Below are 19,476 nucleotides of genomic sequence, written 5' to 3' on the forward strand. Positions count from 1 at the left end.
CCATTCCCTTCTCCAAGGAATCTTACTGACCCAGGGACCAAATCCAGGTTTCCTGCAATGCAGGCAGATTCTTTACCATTTGAGCCACCAAGGAAGCCCTGATAAGGCATACTACTACAGAAATGGAATGGGCTATTTCCCTAAGTAGTGATTTTACTACTTTTTTTTTTTTACTGAAAATGTTTTTTTTTTTTTTACTTTTACCATTTGAGCCACCAAGGAAGCCTTGGTAAGGCATACTACTACAGAAATGGAATGGGCTATTTCCCTAAGTAGTGATTTTACTACTTTTTTTTTTTTTTTTTTACTGAAAATGTTTTTTTTTTTTTACTTTACTGAAAATGTTCATGGACATTTGTGTCTGATATGTTCAGTGCCATAGTTCAGTCTTGATCAGGGCTTGGTGCACAGTAAACACTATATATGTATATGTAGCGTGTGTGTATATGCATATATGTGTGTGTGTGTGTGTGTGTGAATGAATGAATGAAGCACATAATGGAGGCACAAAATGGCTGATGTTTAAGTTAGCTTTTGCTGTGTAATGAACCATGCCAAAAGGTGGCAGTTTGAAACAGTGATTCATTATTTTTCATGATTCTGTTGGCTGAACAGTCTGAGATAGTCTCATATTTCTGGGACATGAGCTCTTTGGCTGGGACAATTAAAGTCTTTCTCTCCAGGTCTCTCAGCATTCCGAGAGAGTGAGAGTGGGAGCTGTAATACCTCTGCTGGTTAGGCTTGGGAACTCATTTCCAGTGTACAGTATTGGACAAAAAAGTCACAAGGCCAGATCCAGAGATGAGGAAATCGACCCAACCTCTTGATGGGTGTTGTTGCAGATTTTGTAGCCATTTTTAATCTACCATAGATGGCCAAGTTTAAAATACTATTTGTATGGAATTCTTGTAATGGGAGAAAGATTGGTCAAGCTGATCTCCCAGAGTCCCTCCAACTCTGAGATTCCACCAGCCTGAATGGATCTCTTATGTTCTAATAGAGAACAGTTACTAACCCATTGTAATTGGAAACTTCAATCTCCTACATAAGAGATAATTTCAAAAATAATTCATTGAATAATTATTACTATGATCTAGAATTTATAGTCTTCCTTTGCTGCTGCTGCTAAGTCGCTTCAGTCGTGTCCGACTCTGTGCGACCCCATAGACGGCAGCCCACCAGGCTCCCCTGTTCCTGGGATTCTCCAGGCAAGAACACTGGAGTGGGTTGCCATGTCCTTCTCCAGTGCATGAAAGGGAGAAGTAAAAGGGAAGTCACTCAGTCGTGTCTAACTCTTAGTGACCCCATGGACTGCAGCCTACCAGGCTCCTTAGTCCATGGGATTTTCCAGGCAAGAGTACTGGAGTGGGGTGCCATCGCCTTCTCCGATAGTCTTCCTTTAGCCATTTCAAATACCTACCAGAATGCTCCTGTTAGTGAGAGTGGTACTTACAACTAATAGGCACTAACTCTACTTTGAATTCTGGTGTTTATTAGCAACATTCTCCTTTTCTTATGCTCTGTTGACCATTCTATGAAAACTGGATAAATTCTTTATTTTTTTTCATCCATCAAATACTTAATGTTTTAGAAGTCACTGAGATAATAATATAAAATTCTTATTTTTCTTCTGCATCAGAAGTGATACATTACACTTCTCCCAATATATCCAAAATATTATCAATTCCAATATAACCGATATAAAAATTGAGGTATTTAATTTTTTTGGTACTCTCAAAATATAGTATGCATTTCAAACTTACACATCTCATTTCAAACGACTCATATTTCAAGTGCTCAGTAGCCAGGAGAAGCCAGTGACTAAGGACTTGAATAGTGCAGTCCTAGGCTGAGAGCAACTTGAAAGCAAGCTATCCTCCTCTCTCCAGGGCCACTAGATTAGACAGAAAGGGGATATTTTTGGAAAGTATTCAATACATCAGAAAGACAAAAAGGGCTCTCTAAACCTCTGGATGCTGATACTTAAATGTTCTGTAATTACTTTCTTTAAACTCTCCAGTTCTGGAAAAAGTGGAATGGGGATTATACTCATTTTGGCATATCGAAGAAATGAGTATGTATGTATCCTGACTCCCAGAAAGCCTGAATCATCCAGAATGTTGACTCATGAGCCTAAGGTGACTGAATACAATGTGAATCAAATTTGCCTTCCAAGGCATCCTTCGCTTTCCACTTTCCTCTCTCCCCTCCCTCTTTTGGGTGACTCATCCTTCTACCAATTAAGTCCAGCAGCGGGCAGATCCCAAAGCCCTCTCTGAAGTACAGACTTTCATCAAATGGTCTGTTCCAGTCAGTCCTATATCGTCTAGACCAGCTGTTTTGCCTACCTCATCCAGGGTCTGCAGTTAAGACTGGGAGTGACTTTAAACCTGTAAAAAATATTTTTTCTTTTAAGGTGGTGGGAATTTACGTTTGAAAGAAAACAATTTTTTATTTCGAAATCTAAAATTTAACGTTTGCTTCAATCCTTAAGGCCTACTCCACAGTACCGTTATTCAGAACCTTTCTCCGCTCTGGGTTTTTTCCTTTCCTGGGAGGAAAGTTTCCACTCCTAGTCTCCAATAACGCCCTTCCGGTGGCGTGCCAGGAACGTCTCCGACCCCTCAGGGCTCGGAGGGAGCGGGTTCGTTTCCCCACTGCAGTAAACACAAATACTCCAGCTTGCCAAGGCCAAGACCAAGACCCCAGCCAGACCCGCAACTACCCTAGGCAGTCGGTGGGGTTCCCAGCTCCAAACCAAGCCCATCGAACCCACCCGGGCCGGTAAGAGAGAGGAAGTGCAGTGAGACCCACCCACTTTCGTCTTTTTCTTTTTCTGTTGGGCCGGCTGGTTGCCCGTCAACTCTATTTCTTCGCCGATTGGCTCGCTCCTCCCGCGTTAGTGCCTGCCTCTCCCTGGCTGGGAGGGTGAGTCACGCCAAACTGGGCGGAGCGTCGGCTGGCCTCTCTCCTTCCCTCATCTGGGCGGCGGCGGCGGCAACTGGGGACGGGGCGGGTGGCGCATCACGGGCGCGGAGGCTGGAGGAGCAGTCTCATTGTTCCGGGAGCTGTCGCCACTGCAGGTCCCTCGGCTCGTTGGGCCCTGCCCCTCTCAGTCCTCCCCACCCCCCACAACCGCCCGCGGCTCTGAGAAGCAGCTTCTCCCGCGGACGCAGCAGCTGCAGCATCACCTCTGACCTGCCAGCCATGGAAGACATGGACCAGTCGCCTCTGGTCTCCTCGTCCTCGGACAGCCCGCCTCGGCCTCAGCCCGCATTCAAGTACCAGTTCGTGAAGGAGCCCGAGGAAGAAGAGGAAGAGGAGGAGGAGGAGGAAGACGAGGACGAGGACGAGGACCTGGAGGAGCTGGAGGTGCTAGAGAGGAAGCCCGCCGCCGCGCTGTCGGCGGCCCCGGTGGCCACCGCCACCCCGGCTAGTGCGCCCCTGCTGGACTTCGGCAATGATTTCGTGCCCCCGGCGCCCCGGGGGCCCCTGCCGGCCGCGCCCCTAGCCGCTCCGGAGCGGCAGCCGTCTTGGGACCCGAGCCCCGTGTCGTCGGCGGTGCCCGCGCCCTCCCCACCCTCCATTACAGCAGACTCGCCCTCCAAGCTCTCTGAGGACGAGGAGCCTCCGGCCCGGCCTCCCCCTCCTCCACCGACCGACGTGAGCCCTCAGGCCGAGCCCGCGTGGACCCCGGCTGCCCCAGCCCCCGCCGCGCCCCCCTCCACGCCGGCCGCGCCCAAACGCAGGGGCTCCTCAGGCTCAGTGGGTGAGTGCCGCGCCCTCCGCCTCGCGCCGCCCCTCGCGCCCCTCCCTCTTTTGTGCGCAGCCCTTAAAGCCTGGACCCTGCCCTTCTCTCCACCCGGAGGGGGCTTTGTCTGCAGATCTTTGGGCGAAGGCGCCCCCGCTGGTGGGAGCCGCGGGGAGCAGGGTGGGGCGGCAGAGGAAGCCCGGGCTTACTCTTTATTGTCCGTCTGGGTATCGGGGAGCACGTGCGCCCCGACCGCTCCCGCGTTGTTCTGTCTGCTCGCCATTCCACCGGGTCGGGGAAGTTAGGAACCCACCCCTGGCAGGAGCTGGGTCTGTAATGGGGAATTAGGGGTGTGGATTCATCGTGCTGCCTTGGTTCCGGGGTGAGGATGGAAGGCCTTGGCGCCCTAATCTTTTGTCTGCCCGACTAGGTTGCTCCTAGGGAAAAGACGCAGTTTCTTTCTGGTCTTTGCCTGCATTCAGCCTTGGCCACTTCTCCTCACCCATTCCTTGGCTTGGGTGGCTCCATGCTCTTCATCTCCCCCGCCCCAGCCCCGCGCTCGTGGGGAGCCGGTCCAGTGGAAAACGTCCACATTGACCTGACTGCAGTGAAGGGAGAGCGCCTCCAGTGGTGTGACGCGTGGAGAATTGGGGAGCGGAGTTTTGGCGAGGTCCTGCCACCGCCCAGTTTACCCGGGTTGTGATGTGGCTATTTACCACCAGCTTAACGGAGCCGGGGAAATGGGACCTGGGCACCATGTTCCAAGGGGGCGCAGTTCTGCCGGGAGCTCTGCCGCAGAAGGAGGGGAATAGTTGTCAGGATGCACAGGTTTAGCCTCTTAATGTATCGTAATTGAATCGTAGAGAAAAGGAAAAGGCAAAATGGTTGACATTCCCAAAGAAGGGGAAACCTGTGGATTCCCTGGCGGGAAGAGGACAGTTGAACTTGTGGTAGATTTACCATGGGACTTCATGAAATGTTTTGAGACAGACGTTTTCATCTGTTGGTTAGAAATAGTGTTTCGTAGAAGTAATATATTTTAGGGCTGCAAGACAGATTTGCATTGTCCGTAAGTAGTTTTCAAATCTTTTCACTTACGAGCACCTGATTGTTTGTTATTACTATTATTAGGAAAAATTGTTTTATTATCCTTTTAATTTTGGGAAATTGTTTATTCTGGAAGAGAAAAAAGTTTGTTAGAGGTTGAGAATTCATCCTATTAGACACGTTAATTAACTTATTAACAAGTAGCTTGTTAATTGGGGACAGAAAGAGTCCCACTAGTAGTAGGACCTTTATGTGTAAAAAGGCAGAGATCAAGAATCAGATAGTGTAACAGCCTGGTGAGAAATTGTCATAACCTTGTAGGATTTTAGAAACGATTGTTTTTCTAGAAAAAGATACTCAGTGGGAGATCATGGAAGAATTTTTTTTCTTCAGTTTACTCTTGCTCCACAAGGAAGAAAATAAGTCAGTAGTGATATTGACATTCCCCAGAGCATTACTCAAAACATTAATCACTACACTACAGATAATTAGAATGTGAGAAGTAACTCAAGTTTTCTTTTTTATCAGTAAAAACACATTTTCAAGAAACTAAAGTGAGGTGGAAAAATATCAAGTAATAAGACATTTGCAAATGATAAATTTAATGATTAAGAAAAGCAAACTAATTTTTCATATTGTATTCCTATGTGGAAACAAAAGAGTTCTGTTCTTTGAACCTTGGAGAGTCAGGAGGTGACAACATTCTTTCTGTATTTTGACTTTTGGAATACTAACTTTGGAAGACAAAGGAGAGAGAATATTGCGTCACTTAGCGATTCTGTCTTTACATGGCTTCCTTAATTCTGTATTGATGTTGCTTATCTAGAAACTTTAGTTACTTTAGGACATAAAGGAACATTGTGATTATGGTCACAGATAGTTAAACCATGTCACTGAGTTTGGCTTTCTTAACAGTTCTTTCCTGCAGCTGGTTATTGATTACCTACAAAGAGGCACTATTCTAGGCTAGGAAGATAGAGCAATCAGCAAGACAGATGTGTTCCCCATGAGGGAGTACAGATGATAAAGACCTGCTTAAGGAACTGAGAATAGTGTTAAGGGTTATGAGCAGCATAGGAAGGATGATGTTGTGGGAAATGATTGAGATGTGTGGGAATCTTTTTAGATAGGGTGGCACTGAGAAAGGCCTTTCTGAGGAGGTGAGATTTAAGCTGCAGATATAAAAAAATTCCCAAGAAGCTTCTGGGAGGCAAAAGCCGGGAGGCAGTAATGTGTGTGTGAGAAGACTAGTGAGAAAGCTAAGGAGGGAGTGGTGGGTGTTAAGGTGAGGGTGGGGTGGTAGACTACACTTAGGTCATTTGAGGTCTCTAATAGGCCATGGCAAAAAATTTCGCTTTTTGAAAGATTGTTTATTTTAGAAATGTGCTCCTTAATTATATTGGGGTTTTGGAGCAGAAATACACTTTTGAAGATTGAGAGAAACTAAAAGGATGGATGTGAGTAAGGACAGAGGTGAGAAATGTGCAGAGCATAGTTAGAAACAGATCAGTCTGATTTCCCTTATTTGAGAAATTGTGATTTTGCTGTTTGCTGTTGTATCAGTACTTGGAGCATCCCCATTGTAGTGCAGTAACTGAAAGTGCGACTCAAGTCTCTCCCCTGCTGACTTTTTCATGGAGAAACATTGGCTTCAGTTTAAAATGATGGTTGTTTAACCGAGGCTTTGAGAATATGCAAGGGAAACTGGATAGAAGTTTGAGCTGAGAAATGCAAACCATTCATTAAGGATGGCGTTGAGCTGGTCTCTGGACATGTTCTTTAATCCAGTAAAATGTGTGGTAGATCTGGATTCTGAAGGGTGTCGAATGCCAAATTGAGGATTTAGGGTTTTATCATCCTGCTTTTATTTCTGTTCTGCCATCCACAGTTGCCCTTGCAGTTGGCAGTTTAAATTACGAGGCAAAAAATGTTTTTGTTGTTGTTTCCAAAATATGTTACTTCATTATTTATCATCCTTTTCCTGAATTATTGCTTTCAGCATTGGGAAGCCATCAAAAATGATTGAACTGAGGTATGGAATAATGAAAAGCAGTGTTAGGAAAGTGAATTGGTGGCAATTTTCAAGATAGGTTGGAAAGAAAAATGGAAACTATTTAGAAATCTTTTGCAGCAGTTCTGAGAGAGGTGAGTAGACCCTGAACTAGTTCATTCAGTGGAAATGGAATATAGGGAGGAATATAAGAAACTCTAGGAAGGATGCGTTTTTGGCTCTGAATCTCTGTTTTTATAGTTAGGTTAAGAAGAAGTTTTATGAAAGAGAACTGATAGGACTTGGAGGCCATGGATACAAAGAATAGAATGTTGGTGGTTTTTAAATCAATTTCAGAGACTATCCAAAGTTGTTGAAATGGAAATTTGTATAGAATTGGATATTGCTCATAAGTATAGTATAATATTGCTCATTATATGGCTTAAGGATTAAAAATTACTAGTCATTTTTACAGTCATTTGTTATTATATCAGCATAGAAGCACACGATAGAAGTGTTAAAAGATTCTGAGTGACATATAGTTTATATAGTTTAAATATTAGTCTTTACCCAGCAATCCCACTGCTGGCCATACACACTGAGGAAACCAGAATTGAAAGAGACATGTACCCCAATGTTCATCACAGCACTGTTTATAATAGCCAGGACATGAAGCAACCCAGATGTCCATCAGCAGATGAATGGATAAGGAAGCTGTGGTACATATACACAATGGAATATTACTCAGCCATTAAAAAGAATGAATTTGAATCAGTTCTAATGAGGTGGATGAAACTGGAGCCTATTATACAGAGTGAAGTAAGTCAGAAAAACACCAGTACAGTATACTAACGCATATATATGGAATTTAGAAAGATGGTAACACTAACCCTACATTCAAGACAGCAAAAGGGACACAGATGTATTGAACAGTCTTTTGGACTCTGTGGGAGAGGGCAAGGGTGGGATGATATGGGAGAATGGCATTGAAACATTATATTATCATATGTGAAACGAATCGCCAGTCCAGGTTCGATACATGAGACAGGGTGCTTGGGGCTGGTGCACTGGGATGACCCAGAGGGATGGGATGGGGAGGGAGTTGAGAGGGTTGTTCAGGATGGGGAACACATGTACATCCATGGTGGATTCAAGTCAGTGTATGGCAAAACCAATATAATATTATAAAGTAAAACAAATAAATAATTTTTTTAAAAAAGAAAAGTGTTAGTCTTTAACATAAAGTTCAAGTAAACAGTGATGTGACATTCCCAGGAAGTAGTTGTCACCAAAGAAAGAGATGTTATGCCAAAATCCTTTTCCCACCCTCCCTTCTTCATTTTTATCTAGAAAATGTTAACAAGGAATGGAACTGATGAATATAGAGGTTCTGAATAATTTTCTTGTTAACCATATCTGATTTTCTGACTAGGAGTGAAAGCTGGGAACAGGTGGTGTGCTGCAGCTTCTTCTTGTTTAGTTGCTAAGTCATTTCTGACTTATGGATAAAGTGAATTACTTTTCAGATTGGTTCCTAGGAAGCTCAGTGTCAAATTTATAGTTCTTATTAGTAACTAACAAGCTTCCTCAAATCCTTTTAAAAATAAAGTGATGTAGTTATGTTGAACCTTTAATAAATATCTAATTATGTGAAATAACATTTAGAAACATGCTATCTTAACACTCTATTTCTGTAAACTTGGAAGATTACTATGTTATCTGTGAGTGCTTACTTCCCAGGTGGTGTTAGTGGTGAAGGACCGCCTGCTATTGCAGGAGACGTAAGAGACTCAGGTTTGATCCCTGGGTTGGAAAGATCCCCTGGAGGAGGGCATGACAACCCACTCCAGTATTCTCGTCTGGAGAATCCCATGGACAGAGGAGCCTGGCAGGCTACAATAGGGTGACAGAGGGGTCTGACGTGACTGAAGTGACTTAGCATGCACACACCTATTGTCTAGTAATTGACTCTGTATTATGTGTAGTTCTTTCATAGTATACTTAAAAACAGATTATTTGAAACACTGCTGTTGCAAAGCCCTAATTTAAATGGCACATTTTAAAGGTCCTTTGCTAGCCCAGGATAAAAGTACCAACCAAATGGATGATATTTCTTCCTTTTTTTCCCTGGGACCTCAAAGTAGAAGCAAATGTTGGTAGATACACTGTTCTTACAGTGTACTCTTTGAGAATTTTTATTCCTGTTTCTAAATATAGACCGTAGAAGGTTCCTCGGGGGCTGACAGCCCCAGGGATGGGAACTGTAAGAGCAGAACCATAATTCATCACCAGTGTTTAAGTGGGTGAATGTGACCTTTGTGGCTAGCTAATGTAGGACATAGGCATGCACTGTGGGAGGACCCAGCTCTACTGATGCTAGAGTTTTCTCAGACTGAAGGCCTCATCATTCTTTCAGCTCTAAAGGAGGAATTGATAATTTCACGTTTAAACTAATGGTTTTTTGTTTCTTGGAATGGTGATTTTTAATTTTTAAATCACTTTACTCATGCATTCCCATAACATTCTATTCTTACCTCACCATACGATATATATGGGAATGGTATGTTCACTCATTTCTGTTCCCCAGACTATATGCTCCTTGAGGAAAGGGGCTGTATTACCTTTTTACCCTGAGGGAGAGGACTACACGCATTATCCCATTGCTGAGCACAATCCCTTAGATGTGGCACAGGCAGTCAGGTATTTGTTGAACTTATGTTACAGATGAATCCCGATCTGTATTGTGTATGGCTCTAGAAGTTCTGAAATATTTTCTCTCAAATAAAAGTCCCAAGTCTTGGTACTTTGCTGGTTGTCCAGTGGTTAAGACTGTGCTTCCCTTGCAGGGGGCACATGTTCAGTCCCTGGTCGGGGAAGTTCCGAATTGTGGTGTGGCCAGAAAGAAAAAAAAAATCTCATGTCTTACGAATTAAAGCATTAATTTGTTTAAAAATGCAAGGTATATGGATGTACTCTTTTATTTAACCAGTCTCTTATTGATAGTTAATTAGGTTATTTTTCAGCTTTTTCTGTTATAAGTAACATTGTTGTGAACACCTTTATATATACTTATTTGCAAATACATGCTGTTGTGTGTTACAGAATAAATTCATGTAAGTGGAATTACTGATTCAAAGGGGATAAGCATTGAAAATGTTGGTAGATAATGCCAAATGGTAGTATAGTAGGTGTTACTCCTACTCCTGTAGAAGGAGCTATAGCTGCTAAAGATTGGATTAACTTTTCAGCAGTCTCTGAATCCTTATGTGGTTCTCTAAAAATCACTTCTTTAATGACTTGTTCTTATTATGATAGACGAAGGCGGCTTATAAAGTTTAGTTCAAACAGATTTGGCAGTAGGCTGGTCATATTGGTGGTCTCTTGGGAGTTCAATATAAGGAAAGTTAGCATACGCCTTTTAAAAACCAGGTTTAGGGCTGAGTGTGGAGACTGAAAGATGAGTAGAGACTGTAGTTACGAGAGGTACATGTGGCAGATAAGGAAAGAATACAAGCCCCTTCCTGTGAAGTATTTTCTGCTGTCTTAAAACCAGAGGACTCCTGTTGGTTTTACTGTAGGAACAATCATATATTTACAAACCTGTCAGCTACTTTTGTGGAAAGAGAGAAAAAACTCATTTTTTTCCTCCTGAACTTTATAGATTGACTTATAAAATTCACAATTGAAAGGCACCATTATTAAATTTATTTATCTTAGTATACTGACAGCCCTAGGTGAAGCTGACCTAAAGCATTAATGATTTTTAAAAAATCTACTAGAGTCTTTGGTCTCAGAGGGAATTTTACTTGTTTAAAATTCTGTTCATCTTTGTTCTAAGGGAGTTATTAAGTACATTTAAACCTGTCATGTAAGTCCCTTTCACAAATAGTCTTTAGAACTTCTCAGTCTCAACTAATTAACATCATTATTAAATTCAGAGTTTTATTCTTCTACCAAGTTCTGAATTCAATTAGCTGATATTTTGCTAACAATTTTGCATGCCTTGTGTGAGGAATATTTTTCTCTATTTTTAAAAAAATAGCTTTGTTTCTTTTTTTCTCATTGTGTTTTTTTTTTTTTTTTTTTTGACTGATTAGTTGATTTGTCTGAGCTGGGTCTTTGTTGCAACATGCAGGATCTTTAGTTGCAGCCTGTGGAATCTGGTTCCCTGACCAGGGATCAAACCTGTGCTCCTGGGAGTTCATTGGGAGCTTGTAGTCTTAGCAACTGGAACACCAGGGAAGTACTTATTCTTCGGTATTTTTTATTTTCTTGTAATAATTCTGTCTGGTTTTGGTATTAGTGCATAAATCTATGAAACATTTTGGGAAGTGCTTCCTCTTCCTTAATATGCTGAAAAAGTTTGTGTAAGCATCCTTCAGTGTTTATAGAATTTATTAGTGATATGGGGCTTCCTAGTTGGGTAAGTGGGTAAAGAATCCACTTGCAATGCAAGAGATCCCTGGGTTGGGAAGATCCCCAGGAGGAGGAAATGGCAACCCACTCCAGTATTCTTGTCTGGAGAATCCCACAGACGGAGAAGCCTGGCAGGCTAAAGTTCATAGGGTGGCAAAGAATCACAGCTGAAGCAACTGAGAACACACACACACAGTGAAGCTATCTGGCCTTGGAGTTGTCTGTGTGGAGAAGGTTTTAAATTACAGGTATACTATTTTAATGTGATACAGGGCTGTTCAGATTTTCTATTTCAGCTTGTGTCAGTTTTGGAAATGTGTGCTTTGCAAGGAACTTGACTGTTTCTTCTTTATGAAGGAACATCAAGGAATTTGTCCATTCAACCTAAGTTATCTAATTTATTGGCATAGACTTGTTTCTGTAACCTCTTACCTTTTTAAAAGTTATAGCGCTAGTCCATCTTTTGTTTCCAATATGTATTTGCCTCTCTTTTTCTTAATCATTTTAGGGATTATCAATTCTATTAATCTTTTCAACATACCAACTTTTGGTTTCATTGACTTTTCTCTTTAGTTTGCATGTTCCCTGTATCATTGGTTTCTGCTGTTATTTTATTTATTTTCTATTATTTATTTGGATTTACTTGTTCTTTTCCTAGTTTCCTTTGGTGGAAGCTTTAAACTTTAACCCTTTTTTTCTAAGAGCATTTAGAGCTATAAACTTCTTTCTAAGCATTATTTTAGCTGTATTCTGCAGATTTCCATTATCATTTGATTTAAATTATTCTTTAATTTTTCCTGTGATATATTCTTTGATCCATCAGCTACTTAGAATTGTGTGTTTAATTTCCAGACATTTGAGGGGTTTGCCAGAATTTTTCTGTTTTATTGATTCCAACTTAATTCATGGGTCAGAGAACATGTACTGCATGATTTCAGTCCTTTTAAATGTATTGAGATTTGCTTTGTAGACCAGGAAGTGGTTTATCTTGGTGTATGTTCCATGCGTACTTGAGCAGAATGTGTATTCTGTTATTAGTTGTAGTGCTCTATAATGAAGTCAGTTTATTGGGGTGTTGTCTAAACCATCTCTATCCTTGTTTATAGAATGTGTGTTTGTGCATGTGAGTCTAGTCTATCAGTTAACTGAGAGTTGAGTGTTAAAAATTTTAAATAATGTTTGTAGATTTGTCCTTGTTTCCCTTTAGTTTTTGCTTCATGATTTTCCATTACACCTTTCCCGTGTAACCTTTAGCGTTGTTATATATATCTATTTAGCATATGTCTTATTGCTCTTTTATCATTATCAAATGCTCCTGTTTACCTCTGGTAATCTCAAGATAATACTTTTTTTGTTTGAATCTGTTTTGCTTGACGTTAATATCGCCATTCTAGATTTTGTAGAATAAGTACTTGGATCATATATCCTTTAACATCCTTTTACTTTTAACCTTCCTGTGTTTTTATATTTAAAGTGTGTGTCCTGTAAGTGGCATGTAGTAGGGTTTTCATCTAGTCTGAAAACCTCTGCCTTTTAATTGGAGCAGTTTACTACATTCAGTGTAATTATTAGTATAGCTCATATAAGTCTCTTTTCTCTTAGTTCCATCTGCTTTTTTTTTTTTTTTTGTACTTCTGTATATTCCTTCCATCCTTAGTGCTTTTATTGTCATTGTCATTTTAATTCTTTCTATATTGTATTCTTGCCTGGAGAATCCCAGGGACGGGAGAGCCTGGTGGGCTCCTGTCTATGGGGTCGCACAGAATCGGACACGACTGAATCGACTTAGCAGCAGCAGCATATTGTAGTCATACAAGCTTCAAAAATCAGTTATTCTTGAAAGAAATTAAGATATGAGAATACTTTATATTTACTCATGTATTTACCATTTCTTTAAGGAAATCAGGAAGTGAGACTATTTTGTATCTACTCATATATTTACCATTTCTGCCCTTCTTCATTCCTTTATGAAGATTTGGGTTTCTATATGGTATCTTTTTTCCTTCTTTCTGAAGACCTTCATTTAACATTCCTTGTTGTTCTGGTTCCTTGGTGATGAAATCTTTCAGTTTTTGTTTTCATCTTTTATCTCTAATATCTTAATTCATCTTTATTTTTGAAGATTACAGTTAATTTTATTGTTTGTAATAATTATGATCTATAAAATCACAGAAGGTACTTAATTAGCAGATACTGACTGAATCATTGTTGCTTGGGGAAATACAGGGTTAGGTTCCTGTGAACCTTTAATCGTAGTGTTTTTGTTAATGATAACTTTATTTTAGGTGTGTTTCTATTTAAAGAAACACATTATTTAATATACATTGTAGACTCATTAACATTGAACTCATGGCTAAGAGTACGATAACTCATGTCTGAATGAGCCTTATCTAAATCATGTGTTTCCTCTGTAGGGTACATCATTACCTTCTTGCTCTTAAGAACATGAGATAGAACTTTAGCACTATGCTTAGGGCCCACAACAGAATCACCAACAAAAAGCATAGAAATGTAGACAGTGGGGGCACTGAATAGACTGCTGAAGGAATACTTGTTTACTGTATGGGAGCTGAAACAAGATGGCATAGGGGTGCTTTGTTTGATCTCACCTGATAGTGTATTCAGTATGTTGGGGGACTGGAATGTTTGGTTCCTCTGCACTTGCCCAGTTCTGTAAGTACTGACTTTCGGTTTATCAATTGAGTGAGTAGACTGGCAAATTAAGGAATCAGTGGTTCAGAACTGGGAAAGGAGTATGTCAAAGCTGTGTATTGTCACTTGCTTATTTAACTTTATACGAAATGCCAGACTGGATGAATCACAACGTGGAATCAAGATTGCAGGAAGAGATACCAACAATTTCAGATAGGCAGATGATAACCCCTCTATGGCAGAAAGTGAAGAGAAACTAAAGAGCCTCTTGATGAGGGTGGGAGAGCAGAGTGAAAAAGCTGGGTTAAAAACTCAGTATTCAGAAAGCTAAGATCATGGCATCTGGTCCCATCACTTCATGGCATATAGAAGGGGGAAAAGTGGAAACAATGACAAATTTTATTTTCTTGGGCTCCAAAATCACTGAGAATGGTGACTGCAGCTTGCTCCTTGGATGGAAAGCTATGACAAACCTAGACAGCATATTAAAAAGCAGAGAGACATCACTTTGCCAACAAGGATCTGTATAGTCCAAGCTGTGATTTTTCCGGTAGTCATGTGTGGATCTGAGAGTTGGATCATAAAGAAGACTGAGCGCCCAGGATTTGGTGCTTTCAAATTGTGGTGCTAGAGAAGACTCTTGAGAGTCCTTTGAACTGCAGGGAGATCAAACCAGTCAATCCTAAAGGAAATCAACCCTGAGTACTCATTGGAAGGATTGATGCTGAAGCTCCAATACTTTGGCCACCTGATGTGAAAGACTCATTGGAAAAGACTCTGATGCTGGGAAAAGATGGAGCTCAGGAGAAGGGAGTGACAGAGAAGAGAGGGTTTGGATAGCATCACTAAAGCAGTGGAAGTGAGTTTAAGCAAACTCTGGGAGATAGTGAAGGACAGGGAAGCCTGGCGTGCTCCAGTCCATGGGGTCACAGTCTGACATGACTTAGTGCCTGAAACAACAACAAAGGGTTGACTGCACTCAATTCACTAGGTTTTCATTTTTTTTTCCTCATCATTTTAAAGAATGTTCTGTTATCTTTTGGGTTAACATTGTTTTCAGTTGAGAAGTCAGGCCATTCTTAATATTGTTTGCCTGTTCTTTCCCTTTGTTTTTAAGATTTTTCTGTTTTTGGTTTTCAGTAATTTGATCTCCATGGTTATCTCTTTCTGGTTTTGTGTTTATCCTGCTTGTAATTCATTGAGCTTTGGTGACTGGTATTTTCTGTCACGGTTGTCAAATTTTAGGCCATTATAATTGTAATTTTTCCCCCCTATACTATTGTCTTTTGGGAGGGCTCCATTTTACATATACTTTAACTGCTTGATTATCTCACCGGTTATTGAGACTGTGCATTTATCCCCCCCAGCTTTTTGTTCTTCATACTGTGCTTCAGTTTGGGTAGTTTCTGTTACTCTTTGTTTAAATTTATTGATCTTATCTTCTCCATCGTCAAATCTGCTCTTAAGCTCATCTGGTGAAGTTTTCTTTAGATTAATGTAATTTTCAGTTATAGCATTTCCATTTGGTTCTTTTTCTAGTCTGTGTTTTTCTATCAAGATTCTCTGTTCACTCGTTATGTTTGTCTTTTACTGTACATATTTAGGAATTTTTGAAAGCTATTTTAATTTCCAATTAATATTCATTAATCCAACATTTACACTATTTCTTTTTGTTTACATTGGCTGTTTTTTCTTATTCTCATATTTTCTTGCTGCTTTTCTTGTCCAGTAATTATTTTATACTGCTTGTCATGGATATGGTGATAGTTTTATTTTGGCAGACAGTTGGTTTGCTGACAAATCACTTTGATCTTTTCAAGTCTTGATTTTAAAATTTGTGTGGGTCTAGAGCAGTGACTTACTTTTTCTTTAAGGGCAAAGTAGTAAATATTTTAGGCTTGCAGGTCATCCAGGTTCTGTCTAACTACTCTTCGCCCTTATAGTGCAGAAGTAGCCATAGGCAAAACAACACATGAATGGACTTTTTCCAGTACAGCTTTGGCCCATGAGCCATATTTTCTGACTTGACCTAGAGCAGTATCCCTTACTTTAGGGTTACGTAGTCCCACTCTTAAGGTGTACCTTTTCTGGAATCTTATTTCTATGTTTGGGATGTTCATGGTTGGGATGTTCATGAACTCTCTCCACCCTGACTGGCCAACACTTTTAGGTCAGTCTTACAGCACAGTCTGATCTCCAGAATATCCACTCAGTTCTCAACTTGATCATAGATTAGTCTGCTGGGTCTTGGTAAGTCTTATGATGTGTATGTGCAGCATTGAATTCAGCCAGAGGTTTAAAGGGAGCATCTGTCTAGATTTCTGGAGCTCCTTTTCTTGGAAGCTTTCCTTTGGATGTCACCCTGCTCCACAAATTCCAGACAACTCAACAGCTTCCTCTGCTCAGCAAGAGTGCGGTATCCTTGGGTGGCTCTCCCATGTGCTGTTGACAGAAAGTGCCTTCAGAAAGCCAGGGCACTCGGCTGGTGTGCTTCCCTCTTCTTAGGAATTATACTCCTGTGCTGCCTGTGGCCCAGTGTCTCAGGACAGTTGCTTCATATATTTTGCCCAGTTTTGTAGCTGTTTATGTTGGAAGGGTTAGTGTGATGAAATTACTCTCATAGCTAGAAGCAGAGGTTCTTCTCCATGATTTTAAAATGCAGTTTATTTTCCTTGTTTTATAAATTAGGTATGATTTTACTGACCAGTTGGTTTTGAAATAAATGTGTCAGGGGAAACACTCAGCATAAGAATGTGTGGATGTTGGTGAGATTGTGATGTGTGCTAAGTTGCTTCAGTTGTGTCTGACTTTGCGACCCCATGGACTCCTCCCACCAGGCTCCTCTGTCCTTGGGATTCTCCAGGCAAGAATACTGAAGTGGGTTGCCATGACCTTCTCCAGAGATTGTGATATAGTGTATATGTTTTTCCATTGTGTATATGTTTTTCCAGTTTACCAGTAACAAATTCAAAATTGATAATGCCATTTTTACTTTTTTTGAGAAGTGATTTGCTTAAAAAAAAGAAATCTCTCTAATGAATTTTAATTTTGAAATTGATTATTGTATGGTAGAAGTAATTAGCATTCAAAGTTTGTAGTCCTGAGGCAGTTAATCTAAACTTACATTCTAGTTTTAGGCTTTGGTAAGGAAGAGAATCTAGCACTAGGGCCTATGTGAGGAATAGATCATTTGGAAATCTTTCATACTGTCATTATAAGTAATTCAGTGATTCTGTTCCTTTTACTGAGGGTAATAAGGAAATTAGTGTATATCTGATTATAGTTTAAATTTCAAATTTCTAGCTTTGTCATTAACTGAGCTTTGAATAAGTTACTTTGAGTAAGTTACTCTGAGCTTTGGTAAGTAAAAATGCAGAGGATTAACAAAAATAAGGTCAGGTTGAGTATATTTTAGAAAGTTAGTGGGGCTGAATATGGTGAATTTGAGCATTACTAGATGTCAGTATTCAGATGCAGTATTACTAGATGTATTACTAGACATTGCTGACATCTAGTATTACTAGATGTCAGTATTCAGTATGCAGGAGAGGGAAACATGGGTTTGAATAGGAAGAGGTGTGTTTGGTTGGCGTAGATAACACGTTGAGATGAGTTTGGACAGTTAAATTGGGGCTTCCCTGGTGGCTTACATGTTAAAGAATCTGCCTACAAGGCAGGAGACTCAGGTTCAGGAAGATCCTTTGGGGAAGGGAATGGCTCCTCACTCCTGTATTCTTGCCTGGAGAATTCCATTGACAGAGGAGCCTGGTGTGGGGCTGCAGTCTGTGGGGTCGCAAAGAATCAAACACGACTGAGTGACTAACACTGTCACTTTTTCAGCACAGGCCTTAATATGTCTAAGAGTTTTTGGTATAATTCAATGTATAACCAGGAGCTCGTAAATGTTTTTCGAGCAAGAAGATATACCGAATTGTCCTTTTTGATGGCTGTAGGGGAGAGACTTAATTAGATGAGTTCTAGATTTCCTTTTGCCTATTTAATGAAAACTTGTTTTTGCTTTTTGAATATGCCATTATGTTTTTACTTAGTTTGGATATAATTAAGTCCCTAATATTCATTATTTCTCTGGCTGTCTGTTCAAATAGTACAAATGAGATTGATGACTAAGGTTTTGGTTTTTTTGTTTGTTTTTTGTTTCTCATTTTTTAAATCTGTCATTCTTCTTTTTTTGACTCACTTCTTTTTAACTTATTTTTTTAATTGGTGGAAAATTGCTTTACAATGTTATGTTGGTTTCTGCCATACAACAATTCAAATCAGCCACAATTATATGTGTATCTTCTCCTACTGAACCTCCCGTCCCCTCGTCCCACCTCTCTGGTTCATCACAGCGCCAAGCTGGGCTCCCTGTGATACACTGCAACTTCTCACCAGTAGTTTTACACTTGATAGTGTATATATGTCGATGCTCCTTTCTCCATTCGTCCCACTCTCTTCTTCCACCTCTTTGTCCACAAATCTGTTTTCTGCATCTGTATCTCCATTTCTTCCATGTAGGTAGGTTCATGAATACCATTTTTCTAGTTTCCATATATATGTGTTAATATATGATATTTGTTATTCTCTTTCTGCGGAGAAGGCAATGGCACCCCACTCCAGTATTCTTACCTGGAAAATCCCATGGACGGAGGAGCCTGGTAGGCTGCAGTCCATGGGGTCGCGAAGAGTCAGACACGACTGAATGACTTCACTTTCACTTTTCACTTTCATGCATTGGAGAAGGAAATGGCAACCCACTCCAGTGTTCTTGCCTGGAGAATCCCAGGGACGGGGGAGCCTGGTGGGCTGCTGTCTGTGGGGTCACACAGAGTCAGATATGACTGAAGTGACTTAGCAGCTGCAGCAGCATTCTCTTTCTGACTTACTTCCCTCTGTATAATAGGCTGTAGCTTCATCCAGCTCACTAAAAGTAACTCAGAATTCGTTCTTTTTTTTTTTTTTCGAATTCGTTCTTTTTAATGGCTGAGTAATATTCCATTGTATACATATGCTCCATCTGCTTTATCCATTTGTCTGTCAATGGACATCTAGGTCGCGTCCATGTCCTGGCTATTGTAGATAGTGCTGCAGTGAACATTAGGGTACATGTGTCTTTTAGAATTGTGGTTTTCTCAGAGTGTATGCCCAAGAGTGGGATTGTTGGGCCATGTGATAGATTTACTCCTAGTTTTTAAGGACTCTCCTTACTGTTCTCCATAATGACTGTATCATTTTAGCTTCCCACCAACAGTGCAGGAGGGTTCTCTCCACATCCCCTCCAGCATTTATTGTTTTTGTAGATTTTTTTTGATGATGGGCATTCTGAGTGGTGTGAGGTGATACCTAATTATAGTTTTGATATGCATTTTTCCAATAATGAGTGATGTTGAGCATCTTTTCATGTGTTTATTGGTCATCTGTATATCTTCTATGGAGAAATGTCTGTTTAGGTCTTCTGCCCATTTTTTGATTGGGCTGTTTTTATTTTTCTGATATTGAGCTTTTATATTGTGATTTTTGGAGATTAATCTTTTGTCATTTGCTTCGTTTGCACTTATTTTCTCCCATTTTGAGAGTTGTCTTTTAATCTTGTTTATTGTTTCCTTTGCTGTGCAGAAGC

The 19,476-nt window shown here is 40.5% G+C and overlaps 1 protein-coding gene across 4 annotated transcripts in view; it reads left to right on the plus strand.

Moving 5' to 3' along the window:
* Window positions 1-2,967: 2,967 nt before the first annotated feature.
* Window positions 2,968-19,476, plus strand: part of RTN4 (reticulon 4) — a 68,946-nt gene continuing 52,437 nt past the window's right edge. Inside the window, exon 1 of one of the 4 annotated variants that reach the window (XM_065929283.1) lies at window positions 2,968-3,769. In XM_065929283.1, coding sequence (XP_065785355.1) covers window positions 3,208-3,769 — 562 coding nt within the window. In that variant the 5' untranslated portion in view covers window positions 2,968-3,207. The remainder of the gene's footprint in view (window positions 3,770-19,476) is intronic. The other 3 variants (XM_065929285.1, XM_065929286.1, XM_065929287.1) reach the window with 3 other exon arrangements.

The sequence above is a fragment of the Muntiacus reevesi genome, chromosome 3 (genome assembly GCF_963930625.1).
Source record: "Muntiacus reevesi chromosome 3, mMunRee1.1, whole genome shotgun sequence".
NCBI lineage: Eukaryota > Metazoa > Chordata > Mammalia > Artiodactyla > Cervidae > Muntiacus > Muntiacus reevesi.